The 18,927-nt window shown below is 50.6% G+C and overlaps 1 protein-coding gene across 1 annotated transcript; it reads left to right on the top strand.

Annotated features, from left to right (window-relative positions):
• The first annotated feature begins 5,908 nt into the window (after positions 1-5,908).
• Positions 5,909-18,641, top strand: ACTL6B (actin like 6B). The gene is made up of 14 exons (XM_027125504.1): positions 5,909-6,003; positions 6,295-6,457; positions 6,652-6,817; positions 7,120-7,220; positions 12,374-12,471; positions 13,132-13,226; positions 13,292-13,398; positions 14,064-14,153; positions 14,305-14,366; positions 14,485-14,599; positions 14,712-14,792; positions 14,891-14,986; positions 15,195-15,281; positions 18,350-18,641. The coding sequence occupies exons 1-14, from the start codon at positions 5,909-5,911 to the stop codon at positions 18,428-18,430; spliced, it is 1,437 nt and encodes a 478-aa protein (XP_026981305.1). The 3' UTR covers positions 18,431-18,641.
• Positions 18,642-18,927: the final 286 nt, after the last annotated feature.

Below are 18,927 nucleotides of genomic sequence, written 5' to 3'. Positions count from 1 at the left end.
AAAAGGAATGGTAAACTGTGCTTAATGCTGCAGAGAGGTGAAACAAAGCTGGACTGGGAAGAGGGCATAGGACTGACTACCGGGGAGGCTGCTGCTGGCTTGGTCTGGAGCATCTGCAATGGATGCTTTGCTAGCAGCGGGCTGAGGACAAGTGAGAAATGAGGCGGTGGAGACAACCAAGGTGGCCAAGGCTTTGGGAATCTTGGCTGCAAGGGGGTATAGAAAGGTGGGGCGGCAATGGGAGGAGAATGTGGAGTCAAGAAATATGTGTTTTGATGGGAGCTCCTGGAGCTTGTTTAGATAATAATGAGAAGGGCTTCCCTGGTGGCACAGTGGTTAAGAATCTGCCTGCCAATGCAGGGGACACGGGTTCAAGCCCTGGTCCGGGAAGATCCCACATGCCGTGGAGCAACTAAACCCGTGTGCCACAACTACTGAGCCTGTGCTCTAGAGCCCGCAAGCCACAACTGCTGAGCCCGTGTGCCTAGAGCCCGTGCTCCGCAACAAGAGAAGCCACTGCAATGAGAAGCCCACGCACCGCAGCTAAGAGTACCCCCCACTCGCCACAATTAGAGAAAGCCCACGTGCAGCAACAAAGACCCAATGCAGCCAAAAATAATAAGTAAATTTATTAAAAAAAAACAAACCTTGTTTATAAAAATAATAATAATAAAAAAGATAATAATGAGAAGGACAGAAAGGAGAGAGAGGTGAAGATAGAGACAGGTAGGGGATGACCAGAGGATGACCAATCTCTCTGAGAAGGCAGAAGCCCTGGAGCACATGTGGAAAACCTGGCCCTGGTGGGTCATGGGACACTTTCTCCTCCCTCTGACTGTTCTTTCTCAGGCTTCTCCTCAGCCTTCTCCTCCTCTTCAGGACACTCTGTAAACGTTGATTTTCTCAGGATCCCAGCTTCAGCCTCCTCTTCTCACTCTCCATGTTATTCACTGGTGACTCCAGTCACTACTGGGACTTTCATTACCCCTTAATTGCTCATCACTCTCAGATCTCTGTCTCCACATGCAGACTTGGTGTCTGTCCAACTGCAGACTGAACGTCTCCACCTGCATGTTCATGGACAGTGGTGCACTGGAGTCAGCTCGTGCTAGCTTGAACCAGCTCACAAGAGGCCATCGTATACCTCTCTTCCCAACTCCTTATTCAATGATGTCATGTTGATAGTAGTAACTTGTAATCGTTGTGGTGAGAGTATTTACACCATGGAAGTCAGCAAATGCTTCAGATAGAAATTCCCCTTTCCCGAAGAGTTGATTGTTAAAACAGTGACTGCACATCACTGTTGACAGATGTCTCACATTCAACATATTCAAAACTAAAGTAATCCTCTTCCACCCTACCCCATCCTACCCAACCCTACTTCTCTGAATCTCTTGGCCCAGTTAACAGCACCACCATCTGCCCAGGAGCTTCTCACCCCCTCATTCCCCATATCCAAAAGATGGTCAGTTAGTTAGGCTATAGTCCAAGCTGCTAGAACAAAGAGTCCCCAAAATTCAGTGGCTTAAGTGACAACCCCAGAATAGATCCTCCAGGACTGTGGGGCATCTCAGCCATCCTCAACCTGTGGCTTCCATCTCTGTGTCCAATGTGGCCCAGGCATTTCCCACTATTGTATCTGAATCCATCTCTTGGGAAGGGGGGTGGCATGGAAGCATGAGTTCTTTCCTGTTTAAGGACACCACTAACTTCTATTCAGAAGTTGGCCAGATGCAAGGAAGGCTGGGAAATGTAGTCTGTAGCCATATACCCAGTTAAAACATTGTTCATAAACAAAGAAGGGGGACTTCCCTGGTGGCACAGTGGTTAAGAATCTGCTGCCATTGCAGGGGACGTAGGTTCAGTCCCTGGTCTGGGAAGATCCCACATGCCGCGGAGCAACTAAGCCTGTGCGCTGCAACTACTGAGCCTGTGCTGTAGAGCCACAACTGCTGAAGCCTACGCGCCTAGGGCCCGTGCTCCACAGTAAGAGAAGCCACTGCAATGAGAAGTCCACGCACCGCAATGAAGAGTAGCCCCCGCTCACCACAACTAGAGAAAGCCCGCGCGCAGCAACAAAGACCCAACGCAGCCAAAAATAACTAAAGTAAATAAACTTATTTTAAAAAAAAGAAAGGAGGGAGATGGCTATTGATGTAAGGCTAGCAGTCTACGTCATCAGTGAATACATCTTGTCAGTGCTACCTCTCCAATATTACTTAAATCTATCCGTTCTACTGTACGCCAGCTGCTATTACCTTGGTTCTTGCCTATTTCCTGGCCTTTCAGGATAGTCCCTCTCTAATCAACCTACCAAATAGCTGCCAGGAGGTATCTTTCTAAAATGCAAGTTGGATCGTATAACTTTGCTGTTCAAAACCATGCAGTAGTTCCCCACTGACTCCATGACGAGGGCCAAACTTCTTTGCAAGACAGAGAGGCTGGGTCTTTTCCCCTCTATTAAGAATGCCTTCCACCCCCCATTCCAATTCTACTTCCTGTCAGCTGGGAAATTTTTCATTTTCTCAGTCTTAGTTTAAATATTGCTTCCCTAACTACGTCACTGTTTGTGCCCCACTGCAGTGCTGGCTCCGTGCCTATTGCAGTCTTTACTGGACTTTCTTTCTGGGCACTTGCCACCTGCACTAGGGGCTCCCTGGGAAGCCAGGGCACTTGGCTTGTCTGGAAGAGGGCTAGGTGAGAGCTCACCAGGCAATGAATAGACACAAACAAGATGCCAAATCCTATCCAAGGTGTGGGGTCTGAGGGTCATGGTCCTACCACCTTCAATATCATTACCAGGTGCTCAGGTTTGGCCAGTGTGAGAACCTCCAGATGACTTTATTGAGCTAATTGTTTAATCATCCATCTTCTAAAATAGACATTAAACTCAGTGAGAGTCACATCAAGTTATATGAGCCATTTTATTCCCAGTGCCTATCAGGCACCTGGAGAACATCTATGAAATGAATAGAAGTATGGCAACATTTTCCCCAGGACCAATACTCTTCACATGCCACAGTTCAAATCTCAGCTGTCCCTTACCAGCTGAGTGAACTTGGGCCAGTCATTTACCTCTCCATGCTTCTGTTTCCCTTGCAAAATGGAGATGATGATCGGGTCATTATGAGGACTAAATTACTTAATATTTGTAAAGCATTTATACAGTGCCTGGCACATAGCAGATGCTTTGTGTTTGCTAAGTAAAAACAGGGTTCAGGCATAAAAGAGTCAGTTTTTGTTTGTTTGTTTGTTTGTTTGTTTTTTGCGGTACGCGGGCCTCTCACTGTTGTGGCCTCTCCCGTTGCGGAGCACAGGCTCCGGACGCGCAGGCTCAGCGGCCATGGCTCACGGGCCCAGCCGCTCCGCCGCGTGTGGGATCTTCCTGGACCGGGGCATGAAGCCGTGTCCCCTGCATCAGCAGGCAGACTCTCAACCACTGCGCCACCAGGGAAGCCTAACGAGTCAGTCTTTGACTATTTTTCTAGTTTCATCTTCCCCTGACGCTGGTCTCTGCCACCAGCTCATCTCCAACTCTCCTATTTCCACATATGGACCTTTGCTCACACTGTTCTCTGGGTGGAAGACCTTTCCCACCTTGTTCACCAGTGACCCCTATTTATCCTTCACAATTCAAACTTCACTCTTAGAAGCCTCCCTGGACTCTCAGAGACAGGTAGTCACTCCCTCCTCTGGGCCTCCATTTCACCCCACTTTCATGCACGTCTGAGCTCCCCACTGCACCAAGACTCCTTGAGAGCAGGGATATATCTTATGCACCTTAGTATTCCCATACCTTGTACAATGCCTGGCACACCGTAGGCATAAAAGATGTTTGTTGAATCAATGAATGGATGAATGAAATATATGAATAAACTTCACCTTAACCACTTCCATCATGCAACAGCATATCATGTCAGATCCTACGACAAATGGAAATTGGCCACAGTTGACTGGGCGGTAAATCAAGTCTAGTCGGTAGTTCGCTGACTTTAGCTTTTCTACCAACCATGAGAGGACAAATCATTTTACCAGATAGACTACAGATTTCTATGAATAAATGGATAATAATATTAAAGCCTCAAAAATGCCCTAGGGATTTTCTTAAGACCCAGTGTTTGCTGAATAGCCCTGTGTGCCCAGCTCTTAGCCAGGAACTTGATTCTTGAGTCCTCACCACCACCTGTCCTACAAATGGGGACAGTGAAGCTTGCAGAGGGACATAGAGATGTTATGAAACAAGGTCATCTGTCAACTGACTGATGAGAGATGTGAGTTCTAGTCCTGGCTCTGCCCCAGTGGGCTGTGTGACCCAAGACAGGGCCCTGCCTCTATCTGGGGAAATCCCTATAAAATCTAGGAGTTGTATCCAGGATCGGTAAGGTTTCCCCTGACTGGGGTAGTTTCTGAATCTGAGATCCTGACTGGGATGGGGAAGGGGATAGTGGGAATTGACAAGGTGAATTTACAAGGGAAGTGAAGCAACATTATTCAATGTCAACAAAAAGGAGAGGTGCAGACCATGAATAGAATCACTTTCCCCTCCAGTGTTCTCCTTTAATTCTCACCTTAGCATTTTGAAAGATGAAGAAATGAGGCTCTGAGAGGTTAAAGGGGCTGTTCCAATTTATCCAGGCCTCAATTTATAGAGGACAATGGCTGACCTAGGCTCACGCTGGGATATTTCTGTTTCCCAACTCCTGAATCAGCTCACCCCTCCCACTGAAGCCTCCAGTCTGGGGAGCCAGGCCTGGGCTCAGAACCACCCCTGGGCATGTGAAATGCCACTGTCGCCAGTGGGTAACGGATGAGCCAGCTCAAACCATCTGTCCTTTGGCTAAGGAAGGGTGGAGTCCCTTACAGAATGAGTATCTGATGAGCTGAGAACCTTCAGGGGCATTCGGCCGGCCATCACACAGAACCCTCTTCCAATGCTATCTCTGGTCTTATTGCCCCCCACCCCTAAACAAGTAGGTGGGAGTGCCCCCAACACATGCACATATGCATATGCACACGAATGCTGACACACTCACATACGTACAGGCACACACCTACCCAGATGCTCACATAAGAGTCTCTCAGCTGAGCCAGGCTATCAGAGCCACTCCTTCACCTTCTCTTTCAAAACTGCTGTGGAGATGGCCTCATGCCAGGAGCCAAGAAGGACCTAGGAGACTATGAGGGGAAAATCTACTTGCTTGATAAATAACTCCTGAGAAGAACAGATGAAAAGAGAGGGAGAGGGAAAGGAAGCTAAAGCTGGGTTAGCTGAGCGCCATGTGTGAACGTGTGTACAGGTGCATAAACGTGTGTATGTATAAGGCCCAGGCACCAGAGGACCAGCGAGGAAAAGAGGGACCATCAGAAAGACAAGGGTGGCAAGAAACAGGGAGAAAATGGAGACAACCCCTTCCCGTACCTCTCCCCCTCCTTCTCTACCCTCCCTCTCCCAGTGATTTCATTCAGTCCTGGGTATGGCAGAACCTTGCTCAGGAGCCTGAGAATGGACGCGTCTCGGAGACGATGGCGCCCTTTTCTAGACCCCATTTTAAAAAGTAAGGGAGCAGGGGCCCCGTCAGTCACCCTACAGTCTCCGAATGGACAAGGTCTCCATCTCTTGCGTACTCCTGCTCTCTGCCAGCCTATCCCTTAGGGCCGGCCTCGAGGTCCTTGCTAACCTCCTCCCCGGCGCCTAAGGTTGAGGTGTCTGCCCCTTTAAAGCAGCGGCCCCCTGCCGGGTTATTGTCTGGCTTCTCAGCCTATCGGCGGCGCCGTTGGGGGCGGGGAACCTGGCCTCCCGATTGGCCGCCCCGCGCCCCGCCCCACCCGGGGTCCCGGGAGCTGTCCGGCAGCCTCGGTGCTGATCCCGCCGCTGCCCACGGGCCGCGAGCAGCGCTGAGAGGGCACTATGAGCGGGGGCGTCTACGGCGGAGGTGAGCGAGCCTCGGGCTTCGGGCTCTCCAGCCTGGCGCGGCCTCGCCCGAATCCCAGCGCCCCGAACCCGCGAGACCCAAGCTCTGGGCACCCTGGGGCCTGGCACCTCGGCGCTCGAGCAGGTCTAGCCCCTGGTTTGTGTCCTGCGCCACTCCCACCTTCGACCCCCGCCCCCGGACGTTCGCGCGCACCGGGCCCAACCTCTCTACCATTCAACCCACCACCGCCCGGCCCCCAGCCCAGCAAGGAGAGTGGCCTGAAAACGGCCACTGAGCAGAAAGGGACTTTGGGGTCTTGACCCCCACTCCCAGGACCCTAAACTGTTGGCCGAGCTCCCACCCGCACCGTCCGGCGTTGAAGGTGGCTCTGCCCTGGCCTCCTTTCGGAACAATCCAAGAGGAGAGAGTTTGGGAGAGATCCCCTCACAAGTCTGTCTCCCCGCACAGATGAGGTGGGGGCGCTGGTCTTTGACATTGGCTCCTTCTCAGTCCGCGCTGGGTACGCTGGGGAGGACTGCCCCAAGGTGAGCCTTCCAGCCCCCTCCCCAAAACCTAGGGCTTCCCTCCAGGCTTCCCAGTGATCCAGGGCTCTCGGAGCCCAGAGAGAAGCTTTGCTGAGTGGGAATGAGGGAGTAAACCCAGGGGTGGGCTGAGGGCCCTGCCATGGGCCTGGAACCGGGCAAGAGATTGATTTCTCTCCGCCCATGCCCCCCTCCAGGCTGACTTTCCCACCACAGTGGGGCTGCTGGCCGCGGAGGAGGGGGGCGGGCTGGAGTTGGAGGGGGAGAAGGAGAAGAAAGGGAAGATCTTTCACATCGACACCAATGCCCTCCACGTGCCTCGGGATGGAGCGGAGGTCATGTCACCCCTCAAGAATGGCATGAGTACGGGGCCCCCACCCACTGCCTCCTGACAGACTCAGAGCCCACACCCAACAACCTGGGGCACAGCACCCCACATCCACAGAGTCTTCCTTGCAGCGACCCAAGTCCCAGGGATGCCCTTACTTCTTCCCACAGCTGCCTGGTTCCTAACCAGGGGCCACCAGATTCCTGGGAAGGGGGGACTTCTGCTGGAGCTTGTCTTATTTCCCCTCCCCTGGATTTTCCTTCCCTCCTTCCTTTCCTTCCTGTCCCTGGACTCCTGCCTGCCCACCCTCATCTCTCCACTGGTCTCCTGGCCCCAGTCGAGGACTGGGAGTGCTTCCGTGCGATCCTGGATCACACCTACAGCAAACACGTCAAGTCTGAGCCAAATCTACACCCAGTGCTCATGTCCGAGGCCCCGGTAAGTGCCTCATCCAGCTGCTAGTCAAGCCCTGGGGCCCACCATTCACCTCTCTCCTCAAGCCATCACTCACTCCACTTCGCTTTTCAAACTTTCCTTCCAACTCCATCATCTTCAACCACTTTCCTTCCTCCCTGGTTTAGTCTCCATGCCTTCCTCTCTCCTCCAGCTCTATCCACTTGCCCTTCCCCCAGTCAAACTTATACACTGCCCCACCACCCCAAGTCCTTTTATGACCTTTTAACTTACATTCTTTGTCAATATTATATATACATGTAAAGAATCAATTTGTTTTATAAAGTATGTTAAGAAAAAAAATGCCATTCATAGCCTCCTCCTTCTATTGCCCCTTTTCCAGAGGCAATTGCTCTTCTCTCTTTTAGCTTTTTTTTTTTGCTATTACCTTTTTAAAAAATATTTATTTATTATTATTTCTTAATGAATTTATTTATTTTTGGCTGCGTTGGGTCTTTGTTGCTGCATGCAGGCTTTCTAGTTGCAGTGAGTGAGGGCTACTCTCTGTTGCAGTGCGCAGGCTTCTTGCGGTGGCTTCTCTTGTTGCGGAGCGTAGGCTCTAGGTGCGTGGGCTCAGTAGTTGTGGCTCACGGGCTCTAGAGTGCAGGCTCAGTAGTTGCGGCACACGGATTTAGTTGCTCCACGGCATGTGGGATCTTCCCGGACCAGGGCTCGAACCTATGTCCCCTGCATTGGCAGATGGAGTCTTAACCACTGCGCCATCAGGGAAGCCCCTGTTTATTTATTTATTTATTTATTTGGCTGCGTTGGATCTTAGTTGCGGCATGCTGGATCTTTCATTGCGTCACGGGCTCTTCGCTGTGGCCCACAGGTTCTCTCTAGTTGTGGTGTGCGTATTTTCTCTCTCTCGTTGTGGCATGCAGGCTCCAGGGCGCATGGGCTCTCTAGTTGAGGCGTGTGGTCTTGTTTGCCCTGCAGCATGTGGGATCTTAGTTCCAAGACCAGGGATCAAACCCATGTGCCCTGCATTGTAAGGCAGATTCTTTACCACTGGACCACCAGGAAGTCCCGCCATTACCTTTTATATCTCTAAATATCACACTTAAATTGCTGATTGTGAATTTTTTAGCTTTAAACATTATCTGTGGATTTCCCACTATAGAAAATGAGCATTTGGCTCTCTTTCCTCCCCAGCCCACACCACACACATTTCTTATTTCTTACCTAAAGTACAGTTGTAGTTTAGGGTTTTGGGTTTTTTTAAGATCAATATTCAGTATTTACACTCTTATTATTATGTATGCTAATCAGGCCTGAACCAGGCAATGAACTGTGGTTTATTTTCCTTTCCTGTGCAACTTTTTGTTTTCTCTAGCACTGAAAATTGTCTTGGTTCTGTTTTCCTTAGTTTTTCTGTCTACTTAATAATGTGGCCCTAAATTATTCATCAGTTATCTATATCTTTTCTCAAGACATTAATTCTTTAAGGTGTTCTATCAATTTCATCTTCAAGAAATCTCCTCAGGAGCCCACTGACCTGCTCTACTTTGGACTAGTTACCTTCTACACAGAAGATGTAGCTATCATCCTGACATCTCCCTTCACCATCATCTTAAGGAAACACTTTGCCCCTCTCCTGTATTAGAAGTCCTGTTTCCTGTATCACATGACTCCTTTCCTTTATTTTCTTCCTTGTTTTTATGGGGCACATTTTCCACTAACTGCCTTAGAAAGGTCATAAGAAGTAACATTTTTGACACCTTGCATGTCTAACCTTGGATTGATAGTTTAGCTAGGTATAACACTCCAGGTTGGAAATCATTTTTCTTTGGAACCTTGAAGGCACTTCTCCAATGTCTTCTAGCATCTACTGTTACCATCAGAAGGCCAAAAACATTTATTTCCTGATCCTTTGGTGTAACTTATTTTTCTTTCTTAGAGTTTATAAAATTTTCACTTTGTCCTCAGTGTTTTACAATTTCACAATATTATATGGGTTTATTTTTGTCCATGGCTCTGGACACCCAGTGTGTCACTTTATTTTGGAAACCTATGCCTTTCAACTCAGTGAAAAAAATTTAATTACTTATTTGATGATTTATTTCTTTCAATTTTCTCTATTCTCTCTTTTGAGAAATCCTATTATTTGGATTTTGTACCTCCTGAACTGGTCTCCTAATGTTCTCGTCTTTTCTGTTATGTTTTCCATCTCTTTATCTTTTTCCTCTTATTTCCAAGATATTCCCTCACTTTGTTTTTCACCTCTTCTATTGAGTTTTTTGGGGTTTTTTGGGTTTTTTTTGTGTGTGTTTTTGCTGTACACGGGCCTCTCACTGTTGTGGCCTCTCCTGTTGTGGAGCACAGGCTCTGGACGCACAGGCTCAGAGGCCATGGCTCATGCGCCTAGCCGCTCCACGGCATGTGGGATCTTCCCGGACCGGGGCACAAACCCGCGTCCCCTGCATCGGCAGGCGGACTCTCAACCACTGCGCCACCAGGGAAGCCCCTATTGAGTTTTTAATTCATTCCTGCTCCTGTATTTTTATTTTCCGGGAGGTCTTTATTATTCCATGAATGTTACTCTTTAGAGCATCCTATTTTTATTTCATGGGTGCAATATTATTTGTTATCTCATAGGGATATTATTAGTTTTGTCTTTGGAAGTTTTCATCTCCTTGTATACTTATTGTTCTTCCAAGTTGCTTTTTTCCCTGCCCTTTCTTGGGAGTCTTTATCTCATTTCCTAGGTTTTTCTCAAATTTCCACAAATCCTTGGTTGTCCACATATGTTTAGGAATGGGGGACTAAAAAGCTGATTGGGCAGGGGGACTTGCTGACTGCAGTCTTTGTTATAGGATGGTCTGACTGGGATGTTGCATCTTTAGATCTTTGATGTAACTCACAGGGAAGACTTCCAACCTGAAGACGGGACTGCCCAACCCCTTTCTGGAAGCCAAGTGAGCAAATAGGGCTGATGTTATCAGCATTCAATATGCATGGCATCACTTAATTCCCCTCTTTTAAGTATAGTGTCCTCACTCCCAACAGTGACAAGTGTCCCACCAGTTCAGAGACCTTCAGTTTTACTCTCTCCAGAGAATAAATTTCCACTCTTCTGCTGAGGTTGGAGTGGGCAATAGCCTAGTGCCATGGAATTAGGATGAGAGTTTAGGGATCTGTTACTTGAATAGTTTTAAACAATCTTATTTTATTTCCCCTTTCCTTCCACTTCCAGAGCTACCTGAAACTACCAATTCCCAATCCCTGTGAGGATTCTGCCATTTAGCACAGGCTGTTGTTGGCTTTTTCCACTACCAGTTTAGGAGTCAGCATTCTTGAATCTGTTAAGTCAGTTACTGCTCACCTAACTGATTTCCAACCTTCAAAAATTTGTTGCTGTTTTCTCATTTCTTGTTCTTCTGAAGCTTTAAGGGTTTATGCCTCTCTGTCTCTCTCTCAGGTAAAATTCGCATGACATAAAATTAACCTTTTTTAAGTTAAAAATTCAGTGGCATTTAATACATTCACAATGTTCTGCAACCATCACCTCTATCTAGTTTCAAAACATTTTCATCGGCTTCCCTGGTGGCGCAGTGGTTGAGAGTCCGCCTGCCGATGCAGGGGACACGGGTTCGTGCCCCGGTCCGAGAAGATCCCACATGCCGTGGAGCGGCTGGGCACGTGAGCCATGGCCGCTGAGCCTGCGCGTTCGGAGCCTGTGCTCCGCAACGGGAGAGACCACAACAGTGAGAGGCCCCCGTACTGAAAAAAAAAAACAAAACAAAAAAAAACACATTTTCATCACCCCCAAAGAAAACCCATTTTCATTTAGCAGTTTCTCTCCACTCCCCCTGCCCCCAGCCCTTGGCAACCATCAGTTGGTTTTCTGTCTCTATGGCTATATCTATTCTGGATCATTCATATAAATGGAATCATACAGTATGTGACGTTTTATGTCTATATTAATGTTTTCGAGGTTCATTTATGTTGTAGCTGACTGAGTGATATTCCATTGTACGGATATACCACAATTTGTTTTACCGTTCATCTGCTGATGGACATTTGAGTTATTTCCACCTTGGCTGTTGTGAATAGAGCTGCTGTGGGCAGCTGTGTACAAGGATTTGTTTGAGCACCTGTTTGCAATTCCATTGGGTGTATAACTAGGAGTGAAATTGCTGGGGCATGTGATAATTCTATGTTAATTTTTTGAGGAACTGCCAATCATTTTCTACAGCTGAGCCATGTAACCTCCGCAACAGCAATGGACAAGGGTTCTGATGTCTCCACATCCTTTCCAACACTTGTTATTCTCTGTTTTTTCGTTTTGTCTTGTTTTTAAATTATTATCACCACCCTAGTGGGTGTGAAGTGGAATCTCATTGTCCTTTTGATTTGCATTTCCCTAATGGCCAAAAATATTGAGTATCTTTTTTTTTTTTTTTTGCGGTACGCAGGCCTCTCACTGTTGTGGCCTCTCCCGTTGTGGAGCACAGGCTCCAGATGCACAGGCTCAGTGGCCATGGCTCACAGGCCCAGCCGCTCCGCAGCATGTGGAATCTTCCCGGACCGGGGCACGAACCCGTGTCCCCTGCATCAGCAGGCAGACTCTCAACCACTTTGCCACCAGGGAAGCCCTGAGCATCTTTTTATGTGCCTGTTGGCTTTTGTGAGTTTGGGTTTTTTTTGTTGTTGTTTTTTAAATTAATTCCCGCTCTATTATAGTTTTGCTGGGACCTTGGGAGGGAATAAAAGTAGATGTTTGTATTCAATCCAACATTTTTACCCAGAAATCTTCTTCCTCAGCTTTCTTGCCTCTGAGATGATTAGAGTGAGGAAGAGGGATGTACTGGCGGCTGGGGGTGGGGGTGCTGAAGTGCGTATTGCACAATCAAGAGTACCGGGCTACGAGTCAAGAGACTGTGACTCTAGAAGCAGCTCTACCAAGAGCTTTCTGTGTGATCTGGGCCAGTTTCCCTCTCTGAGTTTTGTTTTCTTCAGTTGAGTTTGAATTGTGATCTTTAAAGCTCTTTATAGTTCTCACATTCTAAAGATCTCTGAGGGTCAGGGGACCTGACCTCTGTCCTCAGCGCAAGATACGTGTTGGGGTGGCGGGTATGTACGTGGATCGGTGCCTTTCCCTTCCTGAATCTTCCCCTCTTGCACTTTCTCCTCAGTGGAACACACGGGCCAAGCGGGAGAAGCTGACGGAGCTGATGTTCGAGCAGTACAACATTCCTGCCTTCTTCTTGTGCAAGACAGCTGTGCTTACTGCGTATCCACTGGGTTAAGCTACTCTGCCGGAGTGGAGGGTCAGGGTGGGGTGTGTGGCATTCTGAGCTGGAGGCTGGGCCTGATTCTATGGAGGGTAATATCCTGGATGGGCAGACAGCCCCCTGAGCCCCATTAGTGCAGAGGGCCCTTGGGGGCTAAGTGCCTTGGACCTTGGGGTGGCCAGCTCAGCGGTCCTTTCCCATTCCTTGGATCAGGCTGGGCATTGAGAGTAGGGACAAGTAGACAGCAGGGGCTGGGGCTGGAGGGAGGAGGGAAGGGTATATGACACTGAGGTGTTTGTTCCCTTCCCAAGCAACCAATCAGCATTTATTTTATTTAAGGATCTGCCTTGCATTGAACCCTATGCTAGGCGGTGGGGCGATATAGCCCCTAATTTCAGAGAGTCCATGGGACATAGAACTAAACCTAAAGAGAGGCTGGGAGCTCAAAAGGAAGGAATAGAGGAAGAGAGTGTGATTCGGACAAGAAAAAAGTGACAAGGGTCTCAGCTGCCTTTCTCTAGCAGATGGGTCACAAACTAGAAGGAGAGATTTGCAGACTGGGAATGGGCTGGATCCAGGAAAGAAGAGAGTGACTAGGCCAGACTCGGGTCCCAGCCCCCTCTTGCTGCTGTCTCTTTGACCTACCCATCCCACACCAGCTTTGCAAATGGACGCTCCACAGGTCTGGTGCTGGACAGTGGGGCCACCCACACCACGGCCATTCCAGTGCATGATGGCTACGTCCTGCAGCAAGGTGGGGCCTCGGCAGGGGTCGGGGGTGCCTTGAGGGAGCAGGTCCTGACACCCCCTCCTTTCCAGGCATTGTCAAGTCACCCCTGGCAGGGGACTTCATCTCCATGCAGTGCCGAGAGCTCTTCCAGGAAATGGCAATTGATATCATCCCGCCTTACATGATCGCAGCCAAGGTGGGGCCTCTGGGATGTCCTGGGCACTGACCCATCAGATATCAGGGTGGGGAGCAGCCAGGCCCCAGAAGGACCCTCAGCCCTCAATTTGCAATTGAGGCATCAGAGATCTGGACAGGCTGAGGGATATGGCCGAGGTCCCACAGCCAACTGCTAGCAGGATGTGTATGTGAGAGCCAGTGTGGTGGGTACTGGTGTTTAGTAGACCCAGGTTCAAGGTCTGCTTCTGCCACAGAAGAGCTGTGTGACCTAGAGCATGAGACTGAAGCTCCCAAGCCTCAGTTTCCTCCCCTGTAAAATGGAATAACAGCATGTAGGGCTGTCGCGAGTGTTAAATGAGACATTGCGTGCAAGGGATCCCCACGTGGAACATGGATCCGTAAAAGGCTGTTTCCTTAAGGTCTGGCCGCCTACTGGATTCCCCAGGCCCGCAGTGTTCTCTGACCAAAGCCTTTCAGATCAGCTGTTCCCGCTGCACACATGGCATCTGTGGGGATGGGCTCTCCCCATTCTCTCTCCTCTAACAGCGAAGGCGGAGAAACACCTTTTCTGGGCAACAGAGCAGAGAACCCAGTGCCCATTAGCTGCAGAGCTGGCAGGTGTGGTCAGGGTAGGCTGGGCCAGTGTGGGATGGGGTAGGGTGCTCACAGGCTGTGTCCCCACAGGAGCCCGTACGGGAGGGCGCCCCCCCAAACTGGAAGAAGAAGGAGAAGTTACCCCAGGTTTCCAAGTCCTGGCATAACTACATGTGCAATGTGAGGCGCTGGAGAAATCCCCCCAAACCCCCGCGCCCCCCACCTCCTAGTCCTCTGCCATGAGCCGCAGGGAGGGACAGAGGCCCAGCAGGTGGAGTGGGGTGGGCCCTGAGATGGGAACCCAGCCCTCACCACCTCCCTGGGTTCTCAGGAGGTGATCCAGGACTTCCAGGCCTCCGTGCTGCAGGTCTCGGACTCCCCCTATGACGAGCAGTAAGTGCAGCTCATGGCTGGGGGGTGGGGGGTGGAAAGGGGGCAGGCCTGGGGCTCAGGGGGGACCGCTGGTCTTTTGGGAGCACCCCCAAGCAGAGTCTTGCTCCTTCCTGGGCAGGGTGGCTGCGCAGATGCCCACAGTGCACTACGAGATGCCCAATGGCTACAACACAGACTATGGTGCGGAGCGACTCCGCATCCCTGAGGGCCTGTTTGATCCCTCCAATGTCAAGGTGGGGCTGGGTGGAGGGCCCTGGATCCCGGGGTGTGGGAGAAGCTGGGAAGGATCACAGAGGTCTGGGAGAGGGGACAGAGGGCCCGAAGCCCAGTCACCTTTCTCTGCAGGGCCTTTCGGGGAACACCATGCTAGGTGTGGGCCACGTGGTGACCACCAGCATCGGCATGTGCGACATTGACATTCGCCCGGTGAGGCCCAAGCCTGAGTCTTGGCAGAGGGGCCCAGGAGAAGCTGGGGGGGGGGGGGGGCTGTCCCGTGACTGCTCACTCCTCCTCCCTGCTCTCAGGGCCTGTACGGCAGTGTCATTGTCACTGGTGGGAACACGCTGCTCCAAGGCTTCACTGACAGGCTCAATCGAGAGCTTTCCCAGAAGACTCCACCGGTAGGAACCCACCCCTGGCCAGGGCCCTGGACTCCAGTCCTGGCTCAGCCCTTCAGGACCAAGTCCTTCCTCCTTCCCACACATCAAGCAAACGTTCTGGCCACCAGAGTGGCCCCTTCCTGCTGTGGCTTCCCAGTCTTCCCTACCCCAGCCCTGTCCCTTCCCAGAAGCCAGGTGTCTGCTTTCCCCAGCCCCTCTTTCTCCCCAGAGCATGAGACTGAAGCTCATCGCCAGCAACAGCACCATGGAGCGCAAGTTCAGCCCCTGGATCGGGGGCTCCATCCTGGCCTCACTGGTGAGAGGGGAGGGGCCTGGCCTAGCGCTGAATGTGGGGAAGGGCAGATCCAGACAGCCCCCATCGCCTTGCCTGCCTCCTCATTCATTCATTCAACAAACATTTATGAAAGGGCAGTCACTGCTCCCAGAAAGGTGGATCCCACATCAGGACACAAATCAGGGAGCGGAGGACAGGAAGCCGGAGAGGTTGGCTGGGATGAGATTGTGGTGGCCCTGTGTGCCAGGGTGAGACCCTGAAGGTTTGGGGCAAGGTGATGTGATGGCCACAGGCACGTTTGGGAAGGTTATGTCAGACATGAGTCTTTGGGGATCAGGGTATGAGCCGGATGTGAGGGGACCTTGCCAGGAGGTTCTTCCTATTGTCCTGGAGTCATGGAATGGGTAGCAGTGGGGATGGGGTGGTGAGCAAGGGGCAAACAGAAGGAGGCTGGCAGGTTGGTTCTGGGGCGGTAGGTGGGGAGTTCAGTCTGGACCAGCTGCTGCGGTAGAGGCAAGACGCTGAGCGAGAGGTGAAGATGCAAACTGCATCTGGGGGTGCAGGTGTCAGCCACACAGAGTGGGACAGCAGGGCCATGACAGGACAAGGAGGATATCCACTAGAGTGTGTGCCCCCAAGGAGACAGAAACAATGGTCAGAGTGACAGGAGACTGAACCCCTGAAGTTAGCTCAGGGCTGAGAGTGTGTCAGTCACACAGTTGTTGAGGGCCTCCTGTGCACCTGAAGTGGACAGACAGCCCGACCTAGTCCCCGCCTCTGTGCGTGGGAACAGTCTGGAAGCCAAGACGATTAAACAGGAGGTCATCACAAAGTGTGGGGTGTTCCTTCAAAGGAAGACTTGATTTTGTTCAGGGGTCATGAAGGGCCTCTAAGGGGCACTCAAGCTGAGATGAAAGAGTGAGCAAGAACTTATGAGGCGAAGTGGGAGAGAGGGTGCTTGGCTCCTGGGGGGAGCTAGGCAAGGCCAAAGGCAGTGGGCAGATGCTGTGAGATCTGAGTTGAGTGAACTCACCTGGGCTGCAGAGCAGAGAGTGGATTGGAGAGGGCTGCTGTGGTCTCCACTGTGACCTGCGTTTGACGGCGGAGCAGATATCGGGGTGGAATTGAAAGCTTATCAGAGGTCTGACTGACAGAATGTGGACACTGTTTGGATACGCGAGGTAAGAGGGAACCGGCTCAAGGACGAGGCCCAGGATGCTAGATCCTGGCAGTGCTGTCCAAGAGGAACGTAATGTGAGCCACATAGGTCATTTAAAATGTTTTAGTAGCCATAATTAAAAAGAGTCCAAAGAAACACGTGAAATTAAGTTTTAAGAATATATTGTATTTAATCCAATATATCCAAAGTATTATCATTTCAATATGTCATCAATATAAAAGTTAAGATGTTTTACATTCTTTTCCCTGGGTTTAGTCTTCAGTATCTGGTATATATTCGACATGTGGAGCATATCTCATTTCACACTAGCCACACTTCACGTGCTCAATAGCTCCATTTCAAATGTTCCATGTAGCGAATGGCCACTGGATTTGGACAGGGCAACTGTAGAAGGTGAGAATGACCAGAGAAGCAGGTTTGGGGCAGGTGTGGGCGAAGATAGTGAACACAGTTGTGGACATGTTGAGGGTGAGGTCCCAGGGGACACTGAGGAGGAGGTGTCCAAAGACAGCTGAGTACAGTAAGTCCCCTACTTACGAACCTTCGGGTTTCGAACTTTCAAAGATGCGAATGTTCGCATGTCCAGTCACATAGTTAGTTCACGTGTCTGGCGTACATTGTCACATGCGTGCATCCTCCACAAGTGATTTGCTTTTGTGTACTTTACTGTACAGTACTGTATAGAGTACAGTAGTACAGTACTTGTAAAAAATAGAAGTGTTCATTTCATTGGCACTAGTGCAGAACTTCTCAGAATATGCAACCTTAGCATAAAATATTTCTTTAAAAATTATATTTCAAGCCCATAAAATAATTTCACTCTGAAGAATTTTGAATAGGAATATACATTAGATATTATAGATATTGGAATGATAGATAAAAATCAGATATCATCTTTTTAATCCAGTTACTGCACTGTGACCACCTTTGTTAAAACTGCGTTCAGTATTATGTGTGGTCTTCATGATTTCTTTGGATCCCTAGTATCTATATTTATTTCAGCAGACATAATATACTTGTGGGAAAAGTATTATAAACCTATTAAAGTACGGTACTATATAGCCGATTGTGTTAGTCGGGTACCTAGGCTAACTTTGTTAGACTTAGAAACAAATTGGACTTAAGAACATGCTCTCAGAAGGAAACTCGTTGGTATGTAGGGGCCTTACTGTATTTGGGTCTGGAACTCAGCGCAGAGATCTGCACTGGAAACCAGAGATGGTGGGAAGGGTGGGGCCTTGGCACGTGAGCAGAAGGGAGGGGAATGACCTGGTCCAGGAAGGTGTGTTCTTCCTGGACACGCCAAGGGACAGAAGCAGGGACACACACACTAACTTTCAGGCAGAGGCAGGACAACCACAGAGAGGGTGCAGTCTGAAATGCCAGGGCTGGAGACCCTCAAGGCGCTTGTTTCAGCGGGAGGGTGGAGGTGGGGCGCCAAAGTGACGACATCCTAATATCCTGATGTTAGGTGGTGTCGGAATGGTGGGGAGGGAGGAGGAAAGATTTTTCTTGGGATGAAGGGCGACTTGGCGTGTTTGGAAGGCCTGACGGAGTGATAGGGTATCTGGTGGAGAATGGATGTGGAGTGTTGGGGCGCCGGTTGGCTGGCCTGGGGCTGTAAGCTCCACCTCCCAGCTCGAGAACAGCCCTCGGCCCCGGGCAGACTGGTGCTCAATAAATACTTGTTGAATGAATGAATCGTGGATTGAACGATATGAAGCAGGTATTCGCCCTCTGAATACGAAGGAGGGGACAGGAAGATGGGGCAAGTTGGTGGCTGCGGGAGGGCTGTGGGCTTGAAAGGAGGAGGTTCCGAGGGGTCGAGCCTGCGCGGGAGGCGTGTGGGGAGGCGCTTCTCCCTCTCTCCAGAGCCTCCCCGACCGCCGATGTCGCCCCCCCGACCCAGGGCACTTTCCAGCAAATGTGGATCTCCAAGCAGGAGTATGAGGAGGGCGGGAAGCAGTGTGTGGAGCGGAAGTGCCCCTGAGGGCGCCCGCTCCCCGTCCACAGGCCCGCCTGCAGCGGTGGGGGAGGGAACGCGAAAGCAAGGAGATGGTTTCCCCCACCTCTGCTCCGCCAGCGCAGACCGAAGCCCCCAACGCTCCCAGCGCCCGCTTTTCTTCCCTTCCCCACTCGTCCTCTTAGATTGTGATGTTTCTGGGTTGAAAGGAGTAAAAATGTTTTAAGAAAAAAAAAAAGTTGGCCTCTTTGGGGGTGGGCAGTGGGGGCAGGGGTCTGGAGAGAGGAGAAGGGAGGACCACACCTATACCCATTCGGAATCGCACGGTGGACGCCAGGGCAAGGTCTGCGGGCGGGGGCAGAGCCGTAGGAGCCACGGATGCCTCAGGTTTCAAAGGGGCCGCAATCCAGGGAGGATCACGCAGCGAGAACCCGGGAGAGTCGCTCAATTAGGCGCCCAGCGAGGAGCTGAGTTGCGGCGGGAAGTGGGAGCCGGAGAGAGGATGCGGCGGTAGGGGCGGGGCG

The sequence above is a fragment of the Aethalodelphis obliquidens genome, unplaced genomic scaffold (assembly GCF_003676395.1).
Source record: "Aethalodelphis obliquidens isolate GAN/ISIS:26980383/991018 unplaced genomic scaffold, ASM367639v1 scaffold30, whole genome shotgun sequence".
Classification (NCBI taxonomy): domain Eukaryota; kingdom Metazoa; phylum Chordata; class Mammalia; order Artiodactyla; family Delphinidae; genus Aethalodelphis; species Aethalodelphis obliquidens.
Note: the sequence above shows the minus strand (reverse complement) of the source record. Positions and strands in the feature narration are given on the sequence as shown.

What these genes read in the sequence shown, in the direction of transcription:
- ACTL6B (XM_027125504.1), top strand. Translation starts at nt 5,909, where the DNA reads ATGAGCGGGGGCGTCTACGGCGGAGGTGAGCGAGCCTCGGGCTTCGGG. An exon ending in AAGACAGCTGTGCTTACTGC is followed by an intron (nt 12,472 to 13,131) that starts GTATCCACTGGG and finishes ATCCCACACCAG; the next exon opens with CTTTGCAAATGGACGCTCCA. An exon ending in TTGATCCCTCCAATGTCAAG is followed by an intron (nt 14,600 to 14,711) that starts GTGGGGCTGGGT and finishes CTTTCTCTGCAG; the next exon opens with GGCCTTTCGGGGAACACCAT.